Source organism: Poecile atricapillus, chromosome 24 (assembly GCF_030490865.1).
Source record: "Poecile atricapillus isolate bPoeAtr1 chromosome 24, bPoeAtr1.hap1, whole genome shotgun sequence".
NCBI classification, from domain to species: Eukaryota; Metazoa; Chordata; class Aves; order Passeriformes; family Paridae; genus Poecile; species Poecile atricapillus.
Window position 1 is genome coordinate 4087226 of NC_081272.1, and position 22174 is coordinate 4109399.

Genomic DNA, 22174 nt, shown 5'->3' on the forward strand with positions numbered 1-22174 from the left:
CTGACACAGCCACCATGTGCCTGACACCACGGGGGAGCACCATGGCCATTTCCCAGTGTCACAAGACATACTGGAGAAACAAGAGTTACACTGTCACATTTAAGTTTATAAACATTTCCATATGATGACTTTTTGTTTTCAATTATTAAAAAGTTTCCAACCCTTTCTAGATGTGCCATTCCCAAGCTGTTTCTCCCTTTTTGACCAGCTCCACTAGGAAAAGGTTTTAAATGTATAATTCTGGAACACAGTTGTGCTAGAATGTTCTTGGCCACCAGCACCAGCTTCTTTTAAATACTGATGTCCCCAATTAACCCACCTTTCCCTGTAATTTTGGGGCAGTTTTTACCAAGTACAGAGGCTAAGACTGTGATAAGTGACCTCCTGCATCCTGCTCAAGTCACTTTTGTGGCAGTTTTTACCAAGTACAGAGGCTAAGACTGTGATAAGTGACCTCCTGCATCCTGCTCAAGTCACTTTTGTGGCTGACTGCAGCAGAACCAGGCATTCTATCCCTGTACTACCTCTGTCAAAAAGAAGGGTCTGGACTCTTGCTAGATGTTAAAAAGGCAAGCAGCCAAACCTTTTATTTGATAACTCAAAGAATCAACAGGAATTGGAACCCAGGTTAGCCTGAATTCCCTTACTGATAACCCGAGGAGAGAGCCCCCGAACACAGCTGTGCAAGAGGTTAAATACGACCCGATCTCCAGGGTAGGGGACAACCCAGGGTCCAATGGGAGCTCTCGGGAGGAGGAGTGAGGGAAGGCGGGTACACTCTCAAGGACCAATGGGGATACAATGAAGGCGGGAATGTAACATAACCACCAATAAAGTATTGAGGCAGGAATGGTAGACATGGAACGGTCTAGAAGAAGAGGTGGGGTTTACAATGATGGCTAGGGGGTCGGGGCAGGGTTAAGGTGATTGATAAGGAATGTTCAGGAAAACTAGGAGGGGTCTACATAACAGACAACTGGGACCAAAACCAATACAGTTAATGGGGGGGGGGGGGGGCGGAAAACAAGAACATACCAACAAAACCAACAATTACAATCATTCAAACCCTAGTTTAACACTATATAAAAGAGTTCATTCAAAACACTTATAACACCTCCACTCCCAGATCTGCACTCCACAGAAGCTGGACTCTTATGATCCTTGTGGGTCTGTTTCAGTTTGGGGTACTCTGTAATTTAAACAGGAATCTCACTTGGTGCTCTGGGCATATACAGGATGCATGGGTTAGGTGGCTGCAGCAGTGTAACAGCAGCTGTGCAAGGGGGCACAAAGTGCAGCAGGTGCCTGCTGGATCATAGGGTCAAAGACCAGGAAGAGAGCAGCAATTAGTGACACCCTCTCCCAGCAGGGACAATGAGCCAGCCGAGATTGTCTGCAGGCATCAAAGGTCTCTCACAGAGCCATCAGCAATGCAAAAAAATCCCTTCTCCCTTCTCTGGCCCTTCTCATTCTGCCTTTAAGGCAACAAACCTTCCCAGAAATCTACACTCCATTATCCTAATTCAGCATAGGTGACAACCTGGACACAGGAGCAGAGTACAGGGAGAATGTCTGCAGATTCAGACACCTGCCAGTAACTGCAATGACAAATGGCACAATGGTGGACAAAGCAAGCAGCAGAAATCCTATGGAAATGAGACACTTATGTACACTCAGGGAGCTGCACCCACTGTCCAAGTGCAGCCACTTCCCAGCTGATCTGTGACTGAAGGGGATGTCCCCTCTTTTCCAAGCTGGCTCTGGTTCCCAGCAGCAAGCACCCTTCCCAGGTGAGGCTCGCTGGTGTTGGCTGATGGCACAGATCCACCACTGGGTCCGACCAGAGAAGCAGAGCTGACCATCCCTTCACCTTCAGAAAAGCCCTGGTGCTGCCCCAGAGCTCAGAGCCGCTGGCAGTAGAGTTCATAGAGGCTCGTGGCCATCCTCTGGGTCTCCTGGAAAGCCTCACAGCTCTGCTCCCAGCTTGGGGGCACCTGCTCCTCCCCGTAATAGGCGCCAGCAATGGCCCCCGCCATGGTGGCGATGGTGTCCGTGTCTCCCCCCAGGGAGATGCAGAAGATGATGGTTCTCTGCAGGGCATTGTAGTGGTCAGGAATGTCAGGATCAGTGTCCATGCAGCGCAGGAAGGAGTAAATGGCAGTGGGGACAGAGCGCAGTGCAGCGATGCCATTGCCTGGAACACACCCCGTCAGTACCCTCTGGGCTTCCATCCTTTTCCCTTCCTACTGCAACTTGATGTTGCCAGTAACTTTCCATAACGGTATCATGGATTTTACCAGGAAAAGGTGCATAAGTTTGTCCCCCAGGAACTCCCCAGTTCCCCAGTACCACTCACATCCTGCAGAGTAATTCCCAGTTACCCCAGTACAGCCTGGCCATACACATCTACTCATTCCCATTCAACATGATGGCCCAATAGCCCTTAAAGAGATCTTGGAATGTTAAGAAACATTAAGCAATGTAAATTTCCCTTAGCAAGACATTTTTTTCATATCAATACATAGAGAAAATCACTGGGTTGAGACTCAGAATTCCTGATGGTTAAGCACAGGCCACTTTTTCAGCATATTCTGTACCTGACAGGCAGCACAGGCTGAAGAGGAATCTGGGGGAATATACATCTACCAGGCTTGCTGAGTTAGTCCTGCTTCCAGCTTTCCTAATGCTTGTATTAAGAAACGTACTCACCCAACTCAAACAATACATCTGCTTTGGGAACACTGCTGAGCTCCAAAAATTCCTTGATTTTCTTTAGACGCTTGGAAAATGGTAAATCCTCAAACCCTAGCCTGCAAAGAGAGAGTGCAGTCAAGAGGAGAGAACGTGAAGAGCCAGAACAAACCACCACAGCAGGGTTGGGGCTTTCCCCAAGCTACTCACGCTCGGGCATCACTGAGAGACTTGTCATTTGCCTCCACGTGTTCCATGTGGCTGATGAGCTGCTCCAGGAAGGTTTCCCTGCTAAGCCCTTCCTGCAGTGCCAGGTGCACAGCCAGGGCCTGCAGGATGGCCCCATTGTAGCCCAGGGAGTTGGCATGGGTCAGCTCTGCGCTCAGCTTCGCAAACTGCCAGAGAAACCCCAGTGTCAGAAAAGCTTCCTGGGACGCTCCCCTGGCAGCAGGGACACCCAGAGAAGCCCAGAATGTTCCATTACCTTCTTGACATCCTGGACGTCAGAATAGACGAGGGAGATGCCGGCCACTCTCATGGCCCCGCCATTCCCATAGGAGCCCTTTCCGTTGAACTGGGCTCTCGCGGGCTCAAACACATCGTTGCACTTGGGGCTCAGGAGCTTCTTGAAGACATTGACCACGGCCATCCCATAGCCCCTGTTGGGCTCCTTCTTGTATTCTTCAGCAAACCTGGTGTGGGCAGGGTGGGAAAACACCCAGAGGTTTGGTCTGTTACTTGGGGTTTGTGATTGGATGAAGTCTCTTGCTGAAGTGAATTAATAACACACATGTAAATCAATGACAGCCAGGGCTCAGTGATTCAGTTCTGCAGGGAAGCAATTCCCAAAGAGCAGTGTGAAAGAAGGATGTATAAACATCACCTTCCATAACCCACTTGTTTCCCTCTCAACTCTGCCTCAAAATAGAAGCAAACTAGAAACATTTCCGAGGGCCACAACCACAAGGAAAGTCTTTTGTTCAAGTTCAATGGAAGAGTCTTCTAAACAAAGAAATGCCTTCCCTTAAGTGGAACCAAATGCTCTCAGGGCTGGGGATTCAACAGGGAAATGGATCATAAACAAAGTCAAGCTGAGCTCACTGCTATTCCCTCTCTAAATTAAGGGCAGTACAAACATAAATAGCAACAAATAAACATGAAACAAAATGTTTCTGGACTCTCTAAGCATTCTCCTCCCCAAAGGTGAACACATACAAAGCTGACACACAGCAGCACTGCCCTGTCAAGGCAGCTTCAGACTCCACACTGAAGCTGACGCTGCTGCACAGTCTAAGGCATGGCAAAGCAACAACAAACTAAAGGATTAACCACCTCTTTCCTAACTTTTTCCCCTGTAAATATTAGTAATTAGAATTAGTCTGCCTCAGGCCCTGACCCCTTCCACAGACAGTCACAGTGATGGTTACACCTTCAGGAAGCCTCATCCTCACCTCTTGGCCATGTCAACCTCATCGAACTCCTGCTTGGCCAGCAGTGACTGCACCACCGACCTGCTCATGGCTGTGTCATCCGTGTATGGCAGCAACTCTGCAATGGGAGGGCAAAGAGTGACACCAGCAGCCAGGGACAAACTGCTCCTGCCCTTTACCAGCACCACCCTCATCTCCAAGGCCTGACTGCCACAAATTGCCTGGATCAGCTGTGGTTGTCCCTGGATCCCTGGCAGTGTCCAAGGCCAGGTTGGACGGGGCTTGGAGGAACCTGGGACAGTGGAAGGTGTCCCTGCCCATGGCAGGGGGTGGAACTGGATGATTTTTAAGGTGCCTTCCAACTCAAATCTGACTGGAATTCAAGTTCCCTGGCACTCTGAGGTTGACACTGCAATGGTTGTCAGAGTAAGGAGACACAGCCAGGGAGCTGCATCCACAGCTATAATGACACAGAATATACTTCAAGATTAGTAAGAGCCAGGAGAAAATGTCTGACATCCGAAGGTACATATATGGACAAGAGTCAGGCCAACAGAGAATTACAGATTTCCAGGATGGTTTGGGTTGGAAACAACCTTAAAACCCACCCTGTTCCACTTCCTGACATGAGCAGGGACACTTTCTACTATCCCAGGTTGCTCCAAGCCCCATACAGTCTGGCCCGGAACACTTCCAGGAATGGAGCAGCTACACCTTCTTTGGACAACCTGTGTGTCAGGGCCTCCCCACCCCCATAGGGAAGAATTCCTTCTGAGTATCCCATCTAACCCTCCTCTCTGGCAGTGGGAAGCCATTCCCTGTGTCCTGTCACTCCAGGCATTTGTCAATGGACTCAGTCTTTCCTGCAGACTCCCCTCATGCACTGGAAGGTTGCAATCACTTCCTAAGAGCTGAATAACAACTCTGTTCTTCTCTCACTCTTCTACTCAAGTTTTGGTACCACTGCTCACTGCTGACACCCCAGCACTGTCACACCCATTCACAGCACACTCCACCTCAGCTCCCTGGAGTAGGAGCAGCACGCCGAGCAGAGCAAACCACAGGTCCCTCTGCATCAGCGGCGTCCCTAAGGAATTCCTAGGAAATCAGGAATGGGTGTTGAATCCCCACAGCACAGGGGTCCACAGCAGGGCAGGGGACAGCCAGGGCAGTCACAGCAGAGAATGCCCCATAACCAGGTGAGGGGTAAGGACCTGGGGGTCCCACGTTTCAGTGGAGCAGAAGTGTTGCAGGTTCTGCAGGCTGGGCACACCCCAAAGCCCAGTCCTGACGGTGCTGAGGGAGTGGGGCACAAAGACCCCAAAGCCAGAACACCCAGGGGAGTTCTGGGACCTAACCCGAACCTCTGGAGTGCCGAGTGCCGTGCGGGGTTTGTGAAGGGGGACATGGGGATGTGCCGCGTTCCCCCCCACGCACCTCCACGTGCGCTCCCCGCCGCTTCCCCTCCCTCCTCAAGCGGCGCCGGTTCCAGCCCTTTGAGGAAACTCAGCAGCTCCGGCAGCTTCACGACGCTCCTGCCTTCGAAAACAGCTCCCAGGCAATCCCCCAACAACGCCCCGGCCAAGCAGCCCCGGAACCGAGCGAGGCCTGGCCGAGGACGAGCCGGGAGCCGCCCGGGGCCTGAGGCAGGACCCGCCGCCGCCATCTTGCCGTGCCCGGCGCCTTCTTCCCCCGGGCCGCCAGGGGGCAGTGTGCGAGACGGCGCCGAAGGCGCTTCCGCGCACACTGCCCCCTGGCGGCCCGGAGGACCGCGGTACCCACAGCACACCCGCCTGTTCCTTTCATCCCTCCTGGAATCCAGCTGGATTTAATCATCGCGGATGACAACTGGGGACAGGCCCTTTATTGTTTATAAATCTCCTCGGAGCGCGGGAGGCTGTAAACATCATCCAAGGGCCAGACAGTTACAAAACAAACTAGGAGGAGAATTCCATTCTCCCAAAATGCGACACAGATGTCTCTTTTCCTTGCTACGGAACTGAATCACCGGGAGTTTTCCCCCGCGCTTGCACAATTCCCTGTACGCTAAGCCAGCTCCAGCTGACTCTTCCTCGGCAGATTCCTGGTGCGGTTGATGGCATCGACCTCTGGTTCAAATTTCTCCACAGGGACCACAAGCTTTTTCCGGGTGTCCGTGCACTTGTTGTCCAGCTGCAGAGAATTGGTTTTGTAGCCAATATCAGTCTGAATTCGGTGAAGTTGTCGGTAAAGAGCGTCTAATGCATCCCTAGGAATGAGCAGATGGGACAGGAGCTGGGATCAAATGCATTGCTTCCCAGGAACAGGCTCCCCAGGGAATGGTCACAGCACTAAGCCTGCCAGAGCTCAAGGAACATTTGGAAAATGCTTTCAAGCACAGGGTGGGATTGTTGGGGTGTCCTGTGCAGGGCCAGGAGCTGGTCTCAGTGATTCTTTTGTGTCTCTCCCAACTCAGGATATTCCAAGATTTTAAACTGGACAGGAAACACCCAACTTCCCACTTTCTGGCATCATTTGGCCCTGTACAAAGAGCAAACTCATCAGATACTTATTATTTGGAGCAGTGAATAGCAAGGCTGCACACTGCTCTGGGAGGGCAGCAAGAAATGTGCACTCAGGGAACTGCCAGCACACAGCAGCACTTCTGTTCCTTCCTTGTCACTCTCTTTTTTTGTCCCTTTTGGCCCAGCCAGGGCCTGGATGAATTCAGAGTCAAGCAGGAGTCAGAGGAGCCTCATTCCCATTCCAGCACAGACCCTTGTGCCTGCATCCCGCACCCACCAAGTCTAAACACTGCTGCCCCTCATGAGCCCAAGTACCATGAGCACCAAGAGGCTGGAGGCGTGCCCAGAGCAGGGACACCCACAGCCTCATCCCCTCAGGCCAGTGCTGAGCACTGCTGTTCCTGGGCAGCAGGACACTCACTGTGACTCTGTCCGCTTCTTCTGGAGCACACGGATTGTCCCCTCCAGCTGCTGGACCTCGTCTGTCAGTCCGTACTGAGCCTGCAGGTTGGAGGGGACAGCACTTAACAGGGTGTTGTCAAAGGCCACAGTTCCTTCACTTCCCTCTCCCCCAGCTCTGACATTTCCTTGCTGTGCTATGTCACTGTAGGATCCATTGCTCAGCTGCTCCAAAACTCATCCACGTTTTTCAAAGCCCCATTCCCAGTCAGTTCCCTGCAGGGACCATGCCATGTGAGGTACCTGATCCCGGCAGAGTTCAATGTGGGGCCGGTATGTGCGCGTCTCCAGGCGGGTGTGAGCCACTTTCAGATCCAGTGTTCTCTTCCGGAGATCTTCCTCCAGTTGCCGGATCTCCTCCTCCATTTCAGCAATTTCTTCCAAGGTCTAAGGATAGACGTGTCATGAGGGACAGCTCAAGATACAGACTGGGAAACTGCTCCTCATGTCTGTGGGAATGTTACTGTGCTGGATAGATTTTACTCAAGGGCTTCTGAGGACTGAATCCTCAGCTTCCATATGGATCAGGATGGTGCTGCTGAGACAAGGGGTGAGATAAAAAGGCCCAAACCTGGCAGTGCTGCCAAGCAGTGCCAGAAAAGCACTTACGAGAGGTGGGATACTGCTGGGGTTGTATGTGTGCCTCTGAACAGGAAACATGTGGAAACTATGCTCAGGCTGAGTCACTTTCCATGTAACAAACAGCCTTTGGGATTCCATTCCCAGCCAGGATTGTAGTCGATGACCAAAGAAACAACACTTACATTCTGCTCCTGCCATCTCAGCTCACTAAGGGCTCCTTCCATGTCTCTAATCCTCTTCCTCAGCGCAAACTCTGTAGCTATACGCTGAGCATCCAGCTCATTGTTTGTCTGAGGAGAGAACGGCTCCAGTCACACATGGCTGCAAGGTGTCTGTGTCTCCCCCAAGCTGTGCCAGGAAGGCTGGGACAAGTCCAGGAGCAAAACTTGGGTTTGGTTGCAGCCACATGCGTGCAGGTCACACTCCCCCAGCAGCCAAAAGGCAGGGATCAATGGACAAGGACATGTCCTCCAGCTTGCTGAGACTGCTGCAAGCTCGGCAGTATAACCAAACTCCTTCTTAAACTATGAGGGCAGCTGCTTCCACACAGATACAGAGACATGCCTGCCACTCTCCCACACCAGATCCAGAATGGCATCATGGATTCTGGGCTAAGAGAGCAGTTTACCTGGGCAATGCTAAGTGTGATCGCTCCTCGGAGATCAACTGAGGCTTTCATTTCTGCCTCAGCATGGTCCTTGTTGCACTGGCTGTTCAGTTCCCACTCACGAAGTGCAGTTGTTCTGTGAACAAATCAGTTACAAAAATAAATTGAGTGTTTGCAAGACATTTTAAAGGAACCACCTGCTGCAGACCAGGATGGCAGCACAAAATTATTCTGGAGGTCACATCTTGCCTCATCTCCTCAGAAACTGAACCCCATCAGGCCCAACATCTGCTCCACCCAGGGACACATCCCAACCATGGAAGGGAATGCCAGGCAAGTGAAAATGGCACAGCTCAGGGGGGACCAGCTGCACAGAGGTGACACCACGTGCTGAGTGTCACCTACAGCCAGACAGGAGAGAGGCAGGGCACCTGGCCCCTGCTGGATTTGTGGTGACAAAGACTATCTCCCAAAAGTCTGTGGCTTCCCTATGCCACAGCCAACTTCTGTTTTGAGCTCTCTCCAAAACTCTACCCATCAAGCCCCAACACAGCATGGAAGGAAAAAGCATCCCAGGGCTTGGGGCAGATTTGGCCACACAAGGACAGATTTTTTTTTCCTTACCCATCTGGGATCCGTGTTGGATTGACCTTGAAGGAGATGTTACCAGAGGTGGGATTGAAGGACATGCACTGCCGATCAAGTTCCAATGTTTCCACCTTGTGCCTGTGGTCACAGCTCAGCTGCTGACGAGCTTCCTTTAAGAGACTGCAGAGAACCAGGCTTGAGTCAAGGGGGAGCAGGCCCAGGGCAGGGGCAGCTCACAATTCCCAAAGCCTTCATCACTGTGTTAGTCAACTTTGTGATGTAAATTATGAGCTCCCACACTCCCTGGGAAATGGGCCCGACCTGCCCAGCAGTGTCTGCCTGGCTACCTCGGACCCTGCACTGTATTGCCCTGGAGAATGGAGCTGCAAAGGACTCCCTGAGTATCAGGGCCTGGGAGCTTTAACACCTTGTGGCCACTGATTCCTAAATGGGCAGGTGGTACAAGAGATCTGGGACAAAATTTCCAAAGGGTGATTGTGAAGTTGCCCTTGACACACCCTTCCCTGCCAAACCCCAGACCCTGAAAATCATCCAGGGCTCGTGTGTGGTTCCCTGCCTGCCTGCCCATCTCAGCGTGGCATTAGAGACATATGAAGTATCTGGGACCAAGCAAAGAGAGCAGTCATCAGCCAAAAGCTGTCACTCCTCACCAGAGCTGTTTGAAGGCATCATCCACTCGCTGCTGCAGCTCTTTCTTGGTTTTCTCAATCACCTTCACCTCTTTGAGTAGCTCCTCTTCCACAGGATCTCTCACCACATCAATGTCACGACGGCTCTCACGGAACGTCAGGCACTCAATGGCAACATCCAAACACAAGTTCTTTGCCTGGATGGCATTTTCTGCTGCTTCCTTCACCTGGAAGAAGCAATCAACCATGTGTAGGAGGGATCTTATAGAGATGGGAGAGAGAAAGGGGAACCCACCCATACCATCATTAAGAGGGATCACATTGTCTTTGCAGTTCTGAAACCTTTTATCAAGTCTGGAATAAAAATTTCCAGAGCCAAACACCGTAGTCCTCTACACCTGCCATTTGCATTGAGAATCACACCTTGCTGGGGATTAACAACTCCAGAAGCAGCAGCAGCCTCTGGGTTTAGAATTCACAGTATCAGAGATCTCCCACTGCTATTCTCTATTTAAACCCAAAAATTTTTGAAGGATGGTGTTAAAAAACTTATTATCCTTCAGAGATTTATAAAAAGTCCAAACAAAAAAATTTACCCAGAAATCCAAACAGGAACAGGCAATATACAACTGCATGATATGGCTTGGCTGAGCCAAGAACACAGTGGTTTGTTTTCCAGGAAGTCATTCCATCAGGTATGGATCTCAGTATAAAATATATATATATATATATACATATACACACAAATATATCTAGTGAGAAGCCCCCCCTTGAACTCCAGATGGGTTTGCCCATTGCACGAGACAAGCCTCAGTTATTTCGCATCCCATGTTGAGAGTGTAAGTTCATTTCCAGCCATCTGCCTTCCCAACATACTTTGGTTAAGGCATCAATTTCCAAATCAATCTCTGTGAGGCATTTGGCCAGGGCCTCTCTCCATCTGTCCACACTGATGATACGATCATTGAGGCGGGTTCGGCTGTTGTGCTCATCCCATCTTGCCTGGAATTAGAGAGAAATGCCATTACTCTTTTTAAAATTGTAGTTGTGAATCTTGCTGAAGCCCTTCCTCATTTTCAAGACTGACTGAGCCTCTCACAGGAATACAACACCTTGCCATTTGGAATCACAGTCATTTACACAAATGGAGAGCACAGAGAGCAACATGAGTGCCAGTGAATGTGGGAAACACACATGGGGATTTTATGACAGTACAGATACATCATTGCAGGTGGGTTTACAGGGAGAAAATGTCCATATTTAGCATGTTCTGTACAGGTACCCATACACCCAAATCTAAACACTCTCCCCAGCTCCTCAGCCCACTATCCTGACAAACCTGTGAGCAACCCCCCTGCCAGAGGGCTCACCTGGTTGCCAGTTTCATTGCGGAGAGCTCGTCCTTCCTGACGGATATGATGGGAATTAAAACGCTGCTGTTCGGCATCAGCTGAGATGAGGAGGGAGTTGTTCTGCCAGTCCGGCAAGGTGAAGCGCTGGCCTGGCTTTACACTTAGTGAGGCCATCTCGCTGAACAGGTGTCTGAAAGGAAGTGGAAGATTTATGTGTTTATTCATGGAAATACACCCGAAATGGAGCTGCAGAGCTCTTCAGGAGAAAAGCAGCAGCAAGCTACAACCTGGCACCTGGCCTAATGCAGACTCAAGTCCTTAAAATGGGGGAGCACAAGGGCAGGTGACGGGAGCCATCCTCTGCCCTGGGCCAGAGGGAAAAACCCTGTGCACCTGTCCCACCTGTTCCTCCCTAGGAATAGAACTGTTTTCAGGGACAAGGAGCTGCTCACAGCACCAGCTTCCACATGATATTTACTGAGCTTGGACAAAAACAGCTGAGGACATGACTGATTTTGTTGTGCTACCACTGAAGGCTCAGCCCAGGGCTGTGACCCCAGGGGGCTCCAAGGCTTTGAAGGAACAGCTGAGTTTTTAAGCTTATCCTTTTTTCCAGCACACCTTTTTTCCAGCAGAAACTGCAGACCCCACTCCAGAAGTTCCGAGGAGCTCCCGAGAGGGATGCAGGTGCCCAAACCCACGGTCAGGGGCAGTTCTGGGACAAAATCCCTTGGCGGCGGGATATGCCGTGTCTGCCGCAGCCCCCGCGGGCACAGGGCGCTGGGCCGGAGCTCCTCAGGCACAGCCACCGACATGAAGTTGGGCTGAGGGAGATGTCCAGGCCAGCAATTCCTGAAGGGAAGGAAGGAAGCCCCGAGGGAGGGCACAAAGGGCGGCGAGGCACAGGGTCCCGACCACAGGTGGAGGGGAAAGACGGAAAGGGGAGAAAGAGGAAAAGGGCTCAGCCGCCAGCTCGCAAGGGGCCTCACCCCGGCTGGTATGAGGGCACTCAGCTCCTCCGGACCCACAGTGCTCCCGCTTCCCCTCAGGGCTGGACCAGGGCGGGGCCGCTCTCTCCCCTCACCGTTGCCGGCCGATTTTCCCCCTTCTCCACTCACCGTTCCCAGATGCTCTCCACTTTCCTCTCACTTTTTCTGGTCGATCCCCTCGTCCCCCCTCTTCTCTCACCGTTCCCGGCCGATCCCCGCTATCCCCTCACCGTTCCCCGCTCTCGCGCGGAGCCGTTGCCGGGCGGCCCCGGCGGGTGCGGCGGCGGCTCTTGGGCGGGTGTCGGTGACAGGGACACGGCGAACTGCAGCAAAGCAGCGCCCAAATCAACGCCAAATAATATGGTTTTAAAAAATCCCACGAAATGGCCCATAAAGCAGGAAGGAGCCGGGAGTGTCCACTTCCAGAGCCCTTTCCCATTTGCACAGCAGCCATCCTGCCCCAGAACGGCTGTGGGCACTTCGACAAGCTCTCGCCTGTTTTTTTGGTTTTTTTTTTTTAATTTAGTTAAAAGGCATTAAAATCCAAAGTAGACCAAAAGTAAATGGTTTTCTGTCCTTAGATGTGCCTGGCGTGCCTCCCTCCACATCTCCCCAACCCAAACCAACACTTCCATCTGCTCCTTGCTTTGGGAATAAATCAAAATGATGCAAGTATAAATAAATAGTCTCACACACGTGCATTTCAAAAAAATTTTATTTTTCAAATGAATACAGTTCGTTTACAATACACGCAAGTTGATGGTATCTATAGCCAGCAGAGATCGATGACTGCTGTGTCCTATACACAGTCGTACAGAGGTTACAGATGCCTACGAGAGGGAAGGAACAGTGAGAGAAGTCGACATTTTACTGTGCTGGAAGGAAAGCAACTCTTGCAACAGGTAGAAAATTTTGGCAAGAACAATTTTTCCAGAAAGGGAGAAGGGGCAGAGGACACGGCTTCTGCTTAGCAAGTACATCTCAAACACCAACACGTTCCCTCCCACCCCGCACAGCTGCAGCCCACGGTACAAAGAGGCACACATGGTCAAGATGGTTAAGTAAAAATAAAGGCTTTTACCAGTTTGTTTGCCATCCATCTACAATCTATTTGTGCAACGTCTCAAGTCACAGCCCTACTTTACTCTTGAAACATTTCCCTTTTGCTTCGAAAGCCTCCAGGACCTTCATGGTGGGAACACATTCACGCTCTTGCCGAAGCAATGGGATACCAAAACAGGGGAGCAGTTACCAGCATATGAGAAAGAGCAGACACATGGGAGAGGATCAGTCCACCAGGACTGGTTTATTAGAATTTCATTCAGAAAAAGAATCCCAAACAGAGTGACTTTTTTAAAACAATTTAAACACATGGTATTAAATACACAAAATTTCTATGTGTGACATTGCTTTCAGCAGTCTCCAAAACTAACACAGCTCACTGGCCAGTGATGTTTATGGCACACACAATGCCACCTGGGTCACCTTCTGAAAATCTTTTAATATTGGCTCATAACCAAGTTACCAATTACTGTGAAAGTTCTGAAGTAAGACCTGCTGACAGGCAATGTCCTTGTCCATGATCACACACCTCCAGCCAGGTGAACAGCCCAGTTTTTCCCCATCAAGCACCATTTATCCATCATGAGGCAACCTGGGGAGCTAAACTACTTATACCAAGGGAAAAGAAAAGAACATCAGGCAGGAGGGTCCATACCCTGCAAGCCCAAAGTGTCACTGCTCCCCTGGAACTCTGATCTGTACACCAGTGCCTGTAAAATCAACATTTCTGACTCAAAACTTACTCTGCCTGCCCCACTGCTGTGCTGCAGCTCACTTTTCACACCTGCCTGCAAACAGATACCAAACACAATGAGCTAGAAGCAGGTTTTTCTACAGGAAAACATGTAGTCCCAAGGTGAGATTCAACACTGAAAACTGCAAAAATGAGAAGATTTCACTGAAAAACAGAAATCACATTTTAAAAAAAAGTAAACACTACAGCCACAGGAGAGAAGTGATGCACAAAAGCGAGTACCCAGAAGAAGCCATTCTGCACTGCAAAGTTGCCAGAAGCCAAACTCCATCTCTGGCATTCTTCCTCTCACCAAGTTTTGTTGGTGTTAAATTATCCTCACTACTTCAGGAGCAATACTCAAATTTTCACTCTGCTGGAACACCAACAGGTTCCAAAACTTCCAAAAGTTCTTTAAATTCAGCATTGCTCAAGTGGGCATCACTTTGCTATTACATCTGAGCGGACACTACCTACCAAGACATGTATTTTCTACCAAATAAACTGGTTTTGAAGATATTTAAGAGATTTGCAAGTGTAAGCAAAATGAAAGTTTATTAGTAACTATTTTAAAAGCTAACTTTTGCACACCTATACTGAAATGGGTTGTGGATCTATGATTTATGGGCAAGCATGGCCCTAAATTCAACATACAGACATATTTTTGTGTTGCTAGATAGTGTTACAGAATTAATTTTCCAACTGCCAAATGCATTTGAAAGACCTGTGTAATTCTCAGCAATGAAAAAAAAAACCCTTTAATTTAAAAAACCCATTTCATTTCAAACTTGCCCTCTGAGCGTCTGTTTTACAACAAATGGGTTCGTTTAAAGAAAGCAAGATGGCAAACATGGGACTGACCCCAAGGGGCTTCAGTCTCAGGCAGAGCTGCAATAGGATGGGAGGCAAGAGCTCCAGCTCCCAGCAAGAATGGGCTCCAAACAACTGGATTCACTTGAAGATGCAAACATGCAAGAATTGCACAGGTTTGTATCGTGAGTTCACCGTCATGATATGGTTCACCCTCAGATTACCTAGTAACTTACTCTCATAAGGTGACATGAATCATCGCAAACATTTTCTAGATGATAAATGAGGCAGAATCATTTCCCCCAGGTCAGAAAGGGAACCTGCTTCAGAGCCAGCTGATTCCAGAACTCCTGGCTGGCCAACTTACCAATGTCTCAAAACAGCTTCAAAGAGAACCTGGGGGAAAAGCTCTTCCATTTTGGTCTGAAAACCCACTTTTTTTAGCAGCTTAAAGCCCAAACTGGCATCTAAGCACACAGGTGCCTACTTCTGCACAGTGCAGTGTCTACAATGGGGATCTGGTGTCAGAGGATGGGGGATTGTTCCTCTTTCCACACCCAAGTGACCACACGATTCTGTTCCCAGACACAGCCACCCCCCTGCTGCTGGCAAACTCCTTTTTGAACTTATCTGTGATGTTTAATCTTCACCTCCACGTTCCCACTGAGCCAGAGCTTAGCACTGCTCCCCGACATTCACTGGACAACATTCCCCATGTCCCTGCAACCTCCATGTGGGTGGAGAGGGGAGAGGCAATGGAGTGTATGGAAAGCTGCAGGAGCACAGTAAAGAGCAAGGACATCACTGGAGAGGCAACATTCAAATAAAGGCAGAATTAATGATTCTCATTAGATAAACATATCAAGGTTAAATTTTATTTTAAAAAATTGCAAGTCTATCAGGAAGTAGGTTTATTTGATGACATTACTCTCCAGAAACCAGTTATTTTAAAAGCTTCTCCTCTCTGGGTAGTTCTAATTCACAAATAATTCAGGGCTTGCTTTGATTAAGTAATTCAACAGAAATCCAAGTCTGACCAAGGACTTTGAGCTTTAAAAACAAGAAAAATACTAACCATCCTACCAATGCAAGTACAGGTTTTACCAGCTCTGTTCCTGGTCAGAAAAAGGCACATACTTGCTCTCAGTGAGTTCAAGTCCAACACAAAAAGTTCAGGATACCCAAGCTCATGTCTGATGTCCCCATCAATGTCCCTGAAAGGTGTGAGCTGATCACAGCTCACCTGACAGCCACCCATCTCCTACCCAGTCCTTTGTTTCTACAGGCTTTTTTCACCATCCCACCCTCACATCCAGAACTGATCTGTGCTCCACTCAGTCAAAGCAGCCTCAACATAGCTAATTCCATACAGGCAGTGGAGGGAGAAAGACCCTGTTCAGGGAATGGGGAGGTAAGAGCTGAGTAAAAGCAGAGCAACTGCAGTGCTACAGCAAAATGACCTCTACACCTGCCTGCTGCTGTTCCTGGGAGTCGGGTACACCTCCAGGTAACCAGCAATCTCTCAGGGCACATGTATTGTACAGAAGGGCCACATATTGCTCACAAATTTGAAAATCACAACTCCCTTGGGTCACTGCTGTTTGAACCAGTGGATCCACTGGAAGTTGCATCTGTTTCACCCAAGTAAGGGATTCCAAGGTTTGGATAAAACCCCAGTTTGATTTCAGGGGGGAGCTGTCACAGGCACTGCCACCTGCTCACAGCACAGTCCTGGAGAAGAACAGGCACCCTTAAAAATATACAGGAACATGCTTTTCCCCTCATATATTAGTTTTTGAATTAGCAGTCAGAGAATAACAGAGTAATTTGGGTTGGAAGGGATCTCTTAAAGCTCATCCAGACAAACCCCCCTGCTCTGACCTGGCACCTCTGGACCAGGTTGCTCCAAGCCCCAGCCAACCTGACAGCTTGGATGTTTTCAGGGATGGAGCAGCCACAGCTTTTCTGGGCAACCTGTGCCAGTGTTTTATCACACACATTGTAAAAAACTTCTTAAATCTAATTCAAACTGACCTCCCTTAATTTAAAACCATCACCCTGTATCCTGTGGCAACTGGCCCTCCTAAAAGTTCACTCCCATCGTTCTTACAGGCCTTTTCAATTACTGAAAGGTACTGAAGGAAAACACCAACTGTCAAGTTTTGCTTTTTCATTTCCTACAGGAGGCAAAGGAGGCTCTGCTGCTTCTTCATTAGCGTCAATATTCTGTTTTGATTTTCCCACTTGGTAATTTTTAGTCTAAATAACTCCTACTGCACTCTGTTACTTTGAGTCTGCCCTTTCAGCCTCTTCCACCTTTTTTCTTTCCCTTGCAGACCTGTCCCAACAGCCACAGGATCTCAACGTCCCACAGATTCTCCATCTCCTTGAGAAGGTCCTCCCTGTCCACCTGCAGCTGCTCCTTGTTGTGTTTTGGTTTGCTGGGTTGTTTTTGTTTTTTTAATTTAAAGTATTTTAATAATGTCTATTTTTAGTGATTTGTTAGCTCTTATTTAATTTGGATACTTTAAACTATCATGCACCCTCCAATAACTGCAACAGAAACACTTCTACTAGAATTAAACTTCCCATGTGGCAGCTCATGGACACCAAGGCAAGAGATTTGTGTCCAACAGAAAAAACTGCTTTATCAGGTGCAAGTTCATTCCTTTTGATAGAAAGAAGAGGCACCAACTTCCTTCTAAATCTCAACAGGTTCAGTATGAGCTAAATGAAACAAAGCAGTTGGTTGATAGACAGGGGAGGAGATGGAGAATATTGCTGCAAACAAGCTGATGGTGCAAGGTTTTTGGCCCTTTTTAGTCTAAAAGATAGCAACAGCTACAACTAAAAGGGTCAGGAGACACGGTTTTGGCTCAGAATTTAGACTGAAAAATGCTTTCTAAACCCCAGCCTGGTAACATAGAGAAATTGGAAATATAAAATAATTGAACATCATGGCAAGCTTAAATACCAACACAGTGGCATTGGGCACTGCAATAAGACAAGAAAGTTGGTACAAGCTACAAGAGACATTGGATCATGTCTCAAACTTTCATCAGAAGAAATTACAGAGCAAAGAGAGTCAACTTGTGCCTGGGGAGCTGCAGCATCCCCTCAACAAGGTGTGGGCAACTCAGCAAGGGCATTGCCCAGTGCTAGGATTCTGAACCCCACGTATTTTGCTGACTATGCCCAGAAGTTCTGCTTGCTCCTACAAAAAGTCTGGACATGAACATATTCCTGCAAAGAGACCACTTGGAATTACTCAGTGAGTGCTGTGGTTAAGCTCCTGATATTTAAAAATATCCTGACATCAAGTTATTCCACATCTTGAATGCCCAACACTATAAACAGTAATAAAATGCACAAAATCATTTTAGTTGTAGAGAAACAAGGTACCAATGAAGCACTTGTCTATGGCAAGCGGGTTAACTGTCTCCTCTCAAACACAACTGGTTAAGCCAACTTTCTTTGGAGAAGAAAACCAAAACACTCAGAAACTTCTCCTGCCTAAAAGTAAGTGTTAAAAGCAACACACAGAGCAGACACACAGACTTATGAGCTGCACACAGACCACCAATATATAGAAACACCACAACAAAGGACAAGGCTCATCATCAAAGAAAAGTCCCATAACTGCTATTCAGACCGATACCAAAGGAAAGGGAAGTGTTTTTTGCAGGCATGTGCAAGCACATTACAGTGTCATCAAAGCACAACTTTGCTATTATTATTACTTTATGCAGCATTACAAGGTTACTGAGGTGCAGTGTTTAATAGTCTAGTCTACAGCTTTTCCTGACTGCAGGAACGCTCACCAAACTCACCATGGACCCACCCCCTCTGTGGCATTGCCCAGCCACCAAGCTGCTCCCATCCAGAGCATCCAGATCTCAGCTGGCAATCAGAAGACCCACTGACCCATCCTGAACACACACAAGCCATGTGAGGACCAACCATCTCCCAGGCCATCCTTAAGACATCTTTCAAAGACACCCTTCAGTTTGTCTCCATCTTTGGGAATGTGCTTCCCCTAAGAGAAGACATTCTTCGGGAGGTATGGATTCCTCTCAGCACCAATTATGTCCCCACGGCTTCTCCCACACCCCAAACCGCCAGCCCCCTCAATATGAAGAGGTAAATCACATAGACCAAACCCAACCTAACCACAGCCTACCAGCTGAATTTGGTGATCGTTCCTCAATGCCTCTCCCTCCAAAGGAAAACACCTTCCTTGGCTATTCTTGGTCCTGACTCAGAGACGCTGATGCTTGAAAGTACCTAAAAGATACCATCAAACACTTGGCATTTTCAATAATTTATCTTAAATTTGCAGCCACGTACAACTGGAAAATAAAAATCTACAGCACCATCTTCTAAAAAGGCACTTTCTGAGGACTGTCTTGCTTAAAAAAAATAAAAGTCACTCCAAGTTTTAAACAGTGGAACTGCTTTGTTTGAAAAGGACCCTACGGTAACAACCCATGTCAGGTGAGGGGGTACCTCAGACAGGATGTGAAAGGCCAGGGCACATGGGATGGAAAGTGGATGGAGTCTCCCCAACACTCTCATTCTCACCAAACCAATGCTTTGATATTTTCCCTCAAACGCCTCTCCCTTACAATTACTTCCTCTCCATATGCACCTTTGTCTACTCGGGGGACAACAATTTGGGTTTTAGTGTCATGAAGATCGGGAATTTAAGATTCTGCTTGGGAAGTAAGATGTAGGATCCTGTATCCATCTTGCTCATACCTCAGCTACAGAAAGTACAAAATCTTCTACCAACAGAAAGCATCAACGAGCTCAAGCTCTTAACCACAATATTTTACAAAAACAAGGAGTGAATTGGCTAAGTGAAGTTTGATTTCAACATGTGCCAAACCAAAAATGATATTCCAAACATACAGCATCAACCTAAAGTACCATCTTTGGGTAGAAAAGACAGAAATCTTTCCCTTTGACACCCCTATGGAATTTTTCACTAGATCAAATCAACCTGCCAGTAGCAGCCGTGAAACTCCACAGCACTGAAAGGGACAGAGCATCTGCCCAGCCTGACCAGAGACCACGATGGCCATTTAGAAACGACCACCTTTGAAAACTGAATTTACAGGTCCAACATACATAATCTGAGCTTTTGATTCCTTAGTTATAAAAGTGCTTTGAGTAAGGTTCTAAACCCTCAGTTCACAAAACAGGGAAAATACCAGAAGTGGACAAGATATGAAGAAAGTATAAGAAAAGGGGGGGAAAAAAAAAAAAGGCCTCAAGCTTGAGCTTGGAATTTCACCAGAGTGAACTTTAAGACTAGTAGAAAACCAGTATATGTAGCTGGAATTTTTACAGTAGACTACATGGTATCTCATGTTGAGCATTTTATAGGACAAGTATTTGTACATAAAGAAGTGAAAATCATTTAGGACCAAGAGCATCTTGAAATAATTTGACTGACTACTTCCAGAAACCCATTTTACTCCTGAAAACCATTTCTGTGGCCAAACTCCCAAAAGAACACCGGAATGAATCCTATAAAAATAACTTTTGGACACGTGTAACCAGATGACACACGGAACAGTGACACAGCGATCCTGAGTCAAATGGCCAAGGCTCAGGTCCCTAGAAAGGGAAAAAGGCGACTTACAGTGGAGTCACTCCTCCTGTTGGCAAGTGTCGCAAGTTTAACGCCTCAACCACAAACATTCTATGATTCTCTCCAGCTCTGGATCTAGAGTGGCCAGGTGGGAGGTTTGGGCAGGGCTGGCTGTGTGAGGAGGGGCTCGGTGATACCCTGGGGCTGCTCTCAGGGCCCTGGGGCTGCCCCCACCATGGGAGCACTTAGTGGCACTTGTTCAGTACAAGTGAGGTCTCAATGCAGTGTCTGAGGAGATGGGAACTGCTTTCCTCCACAGGCAGAAACCCGAGGCTGGTGTCTGCAAAGCAAGAAGAGCCATCAGCCTGTGCCCATAACCCTCTTTGGACTATCCACAGCCAGCTCCCAGCCGGAGAGGGGGATCTGCTGTGCCACTCAAGATTTCCTCAAACAGCACATAAAATTTGCGATTTTTTTTTTTTTTCTTTTTCAAGGAGAGCAGGTACAAAAATAAAAGAAATCCATATACTCTGAAAATATACTGGAAACTGCCACCACAGATGAGGTACCATTTATCCCAACCCCCCACCCCCAAACTGCAAACATCAAAATATATATGTTTTTAAACAAAAGAAGAATATCTGGCTATTTAATCTCAGTTAAAATGACAGCACCCTTTGTTACACTTGATATTTCACACCATTAATTCTCTTTTGAAAAAAACCCAAGATATCTAACTAACCTTGATTCCTTGCTTTTCTCCTCATTCCTTAGTGCAGTAATTGTCCATCTCCATTTAAATAAATATAGCAGCTACAGCATCATAAATGTGTGGCCCTCACAACGTCAGTAACTTGATATCGTAATACAAAGAAGTATCGGCACTTGACGAAGATATTTGCAAAACCAAGGAGAGATTAAAACTTCCAAATACTCTTCACATGAAAACCAGGTACAATGTTACCTTGACAACTGAAGTCACTTTGCCAATGAAGTTTCTTTAGTTTTTGGTGAAAGTAGGGAGCAAAAAAGCTTCTCAAATCCAAGTCACCGAGCGTGGGCAGGATGAGAAGCAGCTTTGAAAGGAGAATTAGAAGGCTTTGTAAAAAGGAACTTTCAGCTAAATGCCAGAAGTCCACAAAAACTCTTTCTAAAATTGTTTTCTTTAACAAAAAAAGTTCTCTGTTGCAAAAGAAATTTCTGTATAAAGCTTAAGCTGAACCTTTTACAAACGGCACTGCTACTGAGAGAGCTTTAGGAGAAAAGTGTCAGGCCACAGACTGGAAAAAACATCTGAGAGACTCACTGAGAATCCACCTCACTCAAAGGACTTGGTCGCAGCCTCCTCCCTGCACCAGGTGTGTCCGAAGGCACTCGCAGGGACAGGGCACTCTGAGCTGGGACCCCCTGGCTCTGAGGGCCCCCAACCCTTCGGGGCCCTGCTGAGCCCCCCAGCCACCCTCACCTCCCCTCCGAACACCCCAGTCATGCCCACCCCCACCACTGTTTCCAGTGCAATTTTAGCTTTGCCAAGTTAGTATTTTACATTATTTTCCTTGGTTTTGAGAGATAAAATAGGTATCTACGCCAGCTGTTAGTAAAGCTCTTGCAGACAGTGTTGTGAACAGCACTACGGACATTTTCATACAATATACAAACACACAAAATACAGTACTTGGTTTTTCTGGCAGAAAAAAGGGGGTTCATGCCTGGTGAAGCAAAATGGGCTCAGATTTTAGGCTCAAAATACAGTATATTGGCAAACAGCGGATTTGGTGAGAATGAGGAGAGAAGCTATTTAGACCAACCAGGTTTTCATGTGAGAGCAGGTGGAGGTCGGGAGGGCTGGGATCACAGCAATGCCCATACAAACAGCTGCAGTAAATATACTATGAACCAGTGCAAATAAAAACAGTCAAAAATGCAGTTCACAAGTTTACAAAGTGCAAAACTACCCAGTCCCCTCGTTGAATAAACACTCGTCTCTGACATCTTAAACATTGGTTTTAAAGTGGAATGAAAGAGTCCCATTGGTTTGTTTCACATTTCGGTAATTTAACATGTTAGAACTATCCCAGCCCTCTTTATTTGCAAAGTGAAATGAAGTTACCAATAACTTAA

General features: G+C 47.8%; 2 protein-coding genes across 2 annotated transcripts; both read right to left on the reverse strand.

Annotated features, from left to right (window-relative positions):
• Nucleotides 1–459: 459 nt before the first annotated feature.
• Nucleotides 460–5806, reverse strand: ADPRS (ADP-ribosylserine hydrolase). Its single transcript, XM_058856376.1, has 6 exons — nucleotides 5559–5806; nucleotides 4143–4239; nucleotides 3176–3383; nucleotides 2902–3086; nucleotides 2710–2810; nucleotides 460–2194 (listed from the first exon to the last, which is right to left on the reverse strand). The coding sequence occupies exons 1-6, from the start codon at nucleotides 5785–5787 to the stop codon at nucleotides 1902–1904; spliced, it is 1113 nt and encodes a 370-aa protein (XP_058712359.1). The 5' UTR covers nucleotides 5788–5806; the 3' UTR covers nucleotides 460–1901.
• A 179-nt stretch (nucleotides 5807–5985) lies between these two features.
• Nucleotides 5986–11983, reverse strand: TEKT2 (tektin 2). Its single transcript, XM_058856486.1, has 10 exons — nucleotides 11853–11983; nucleotides 10882–11053; nucleotides 10388–10513; nucleotides 9533–9738; nucleotides 8898–9041; nucleotides 8295–8409; nucleotides 7849–7956; nucleotides 7328–7471; nucleotides 7047–7126; nucleotides 5986–6369 (listed from the first exon to the last, which is right to left on the reverse strand). Exons 2-10 carry the CDS (start codon nucleotides 11035–11037, stop codon nucleotides 6168–6170), a joined length of 1281 nt encoding a protein of 426 aa, XP_058712469.1. The 5' UTR covers nucleotides 11038–11053; nucleotides 11853–11983; the 3' UTR covers nucleotides 5986–6167.
• Nucleotides 11984–22174: the final 10191 nt, after the last annotated feature.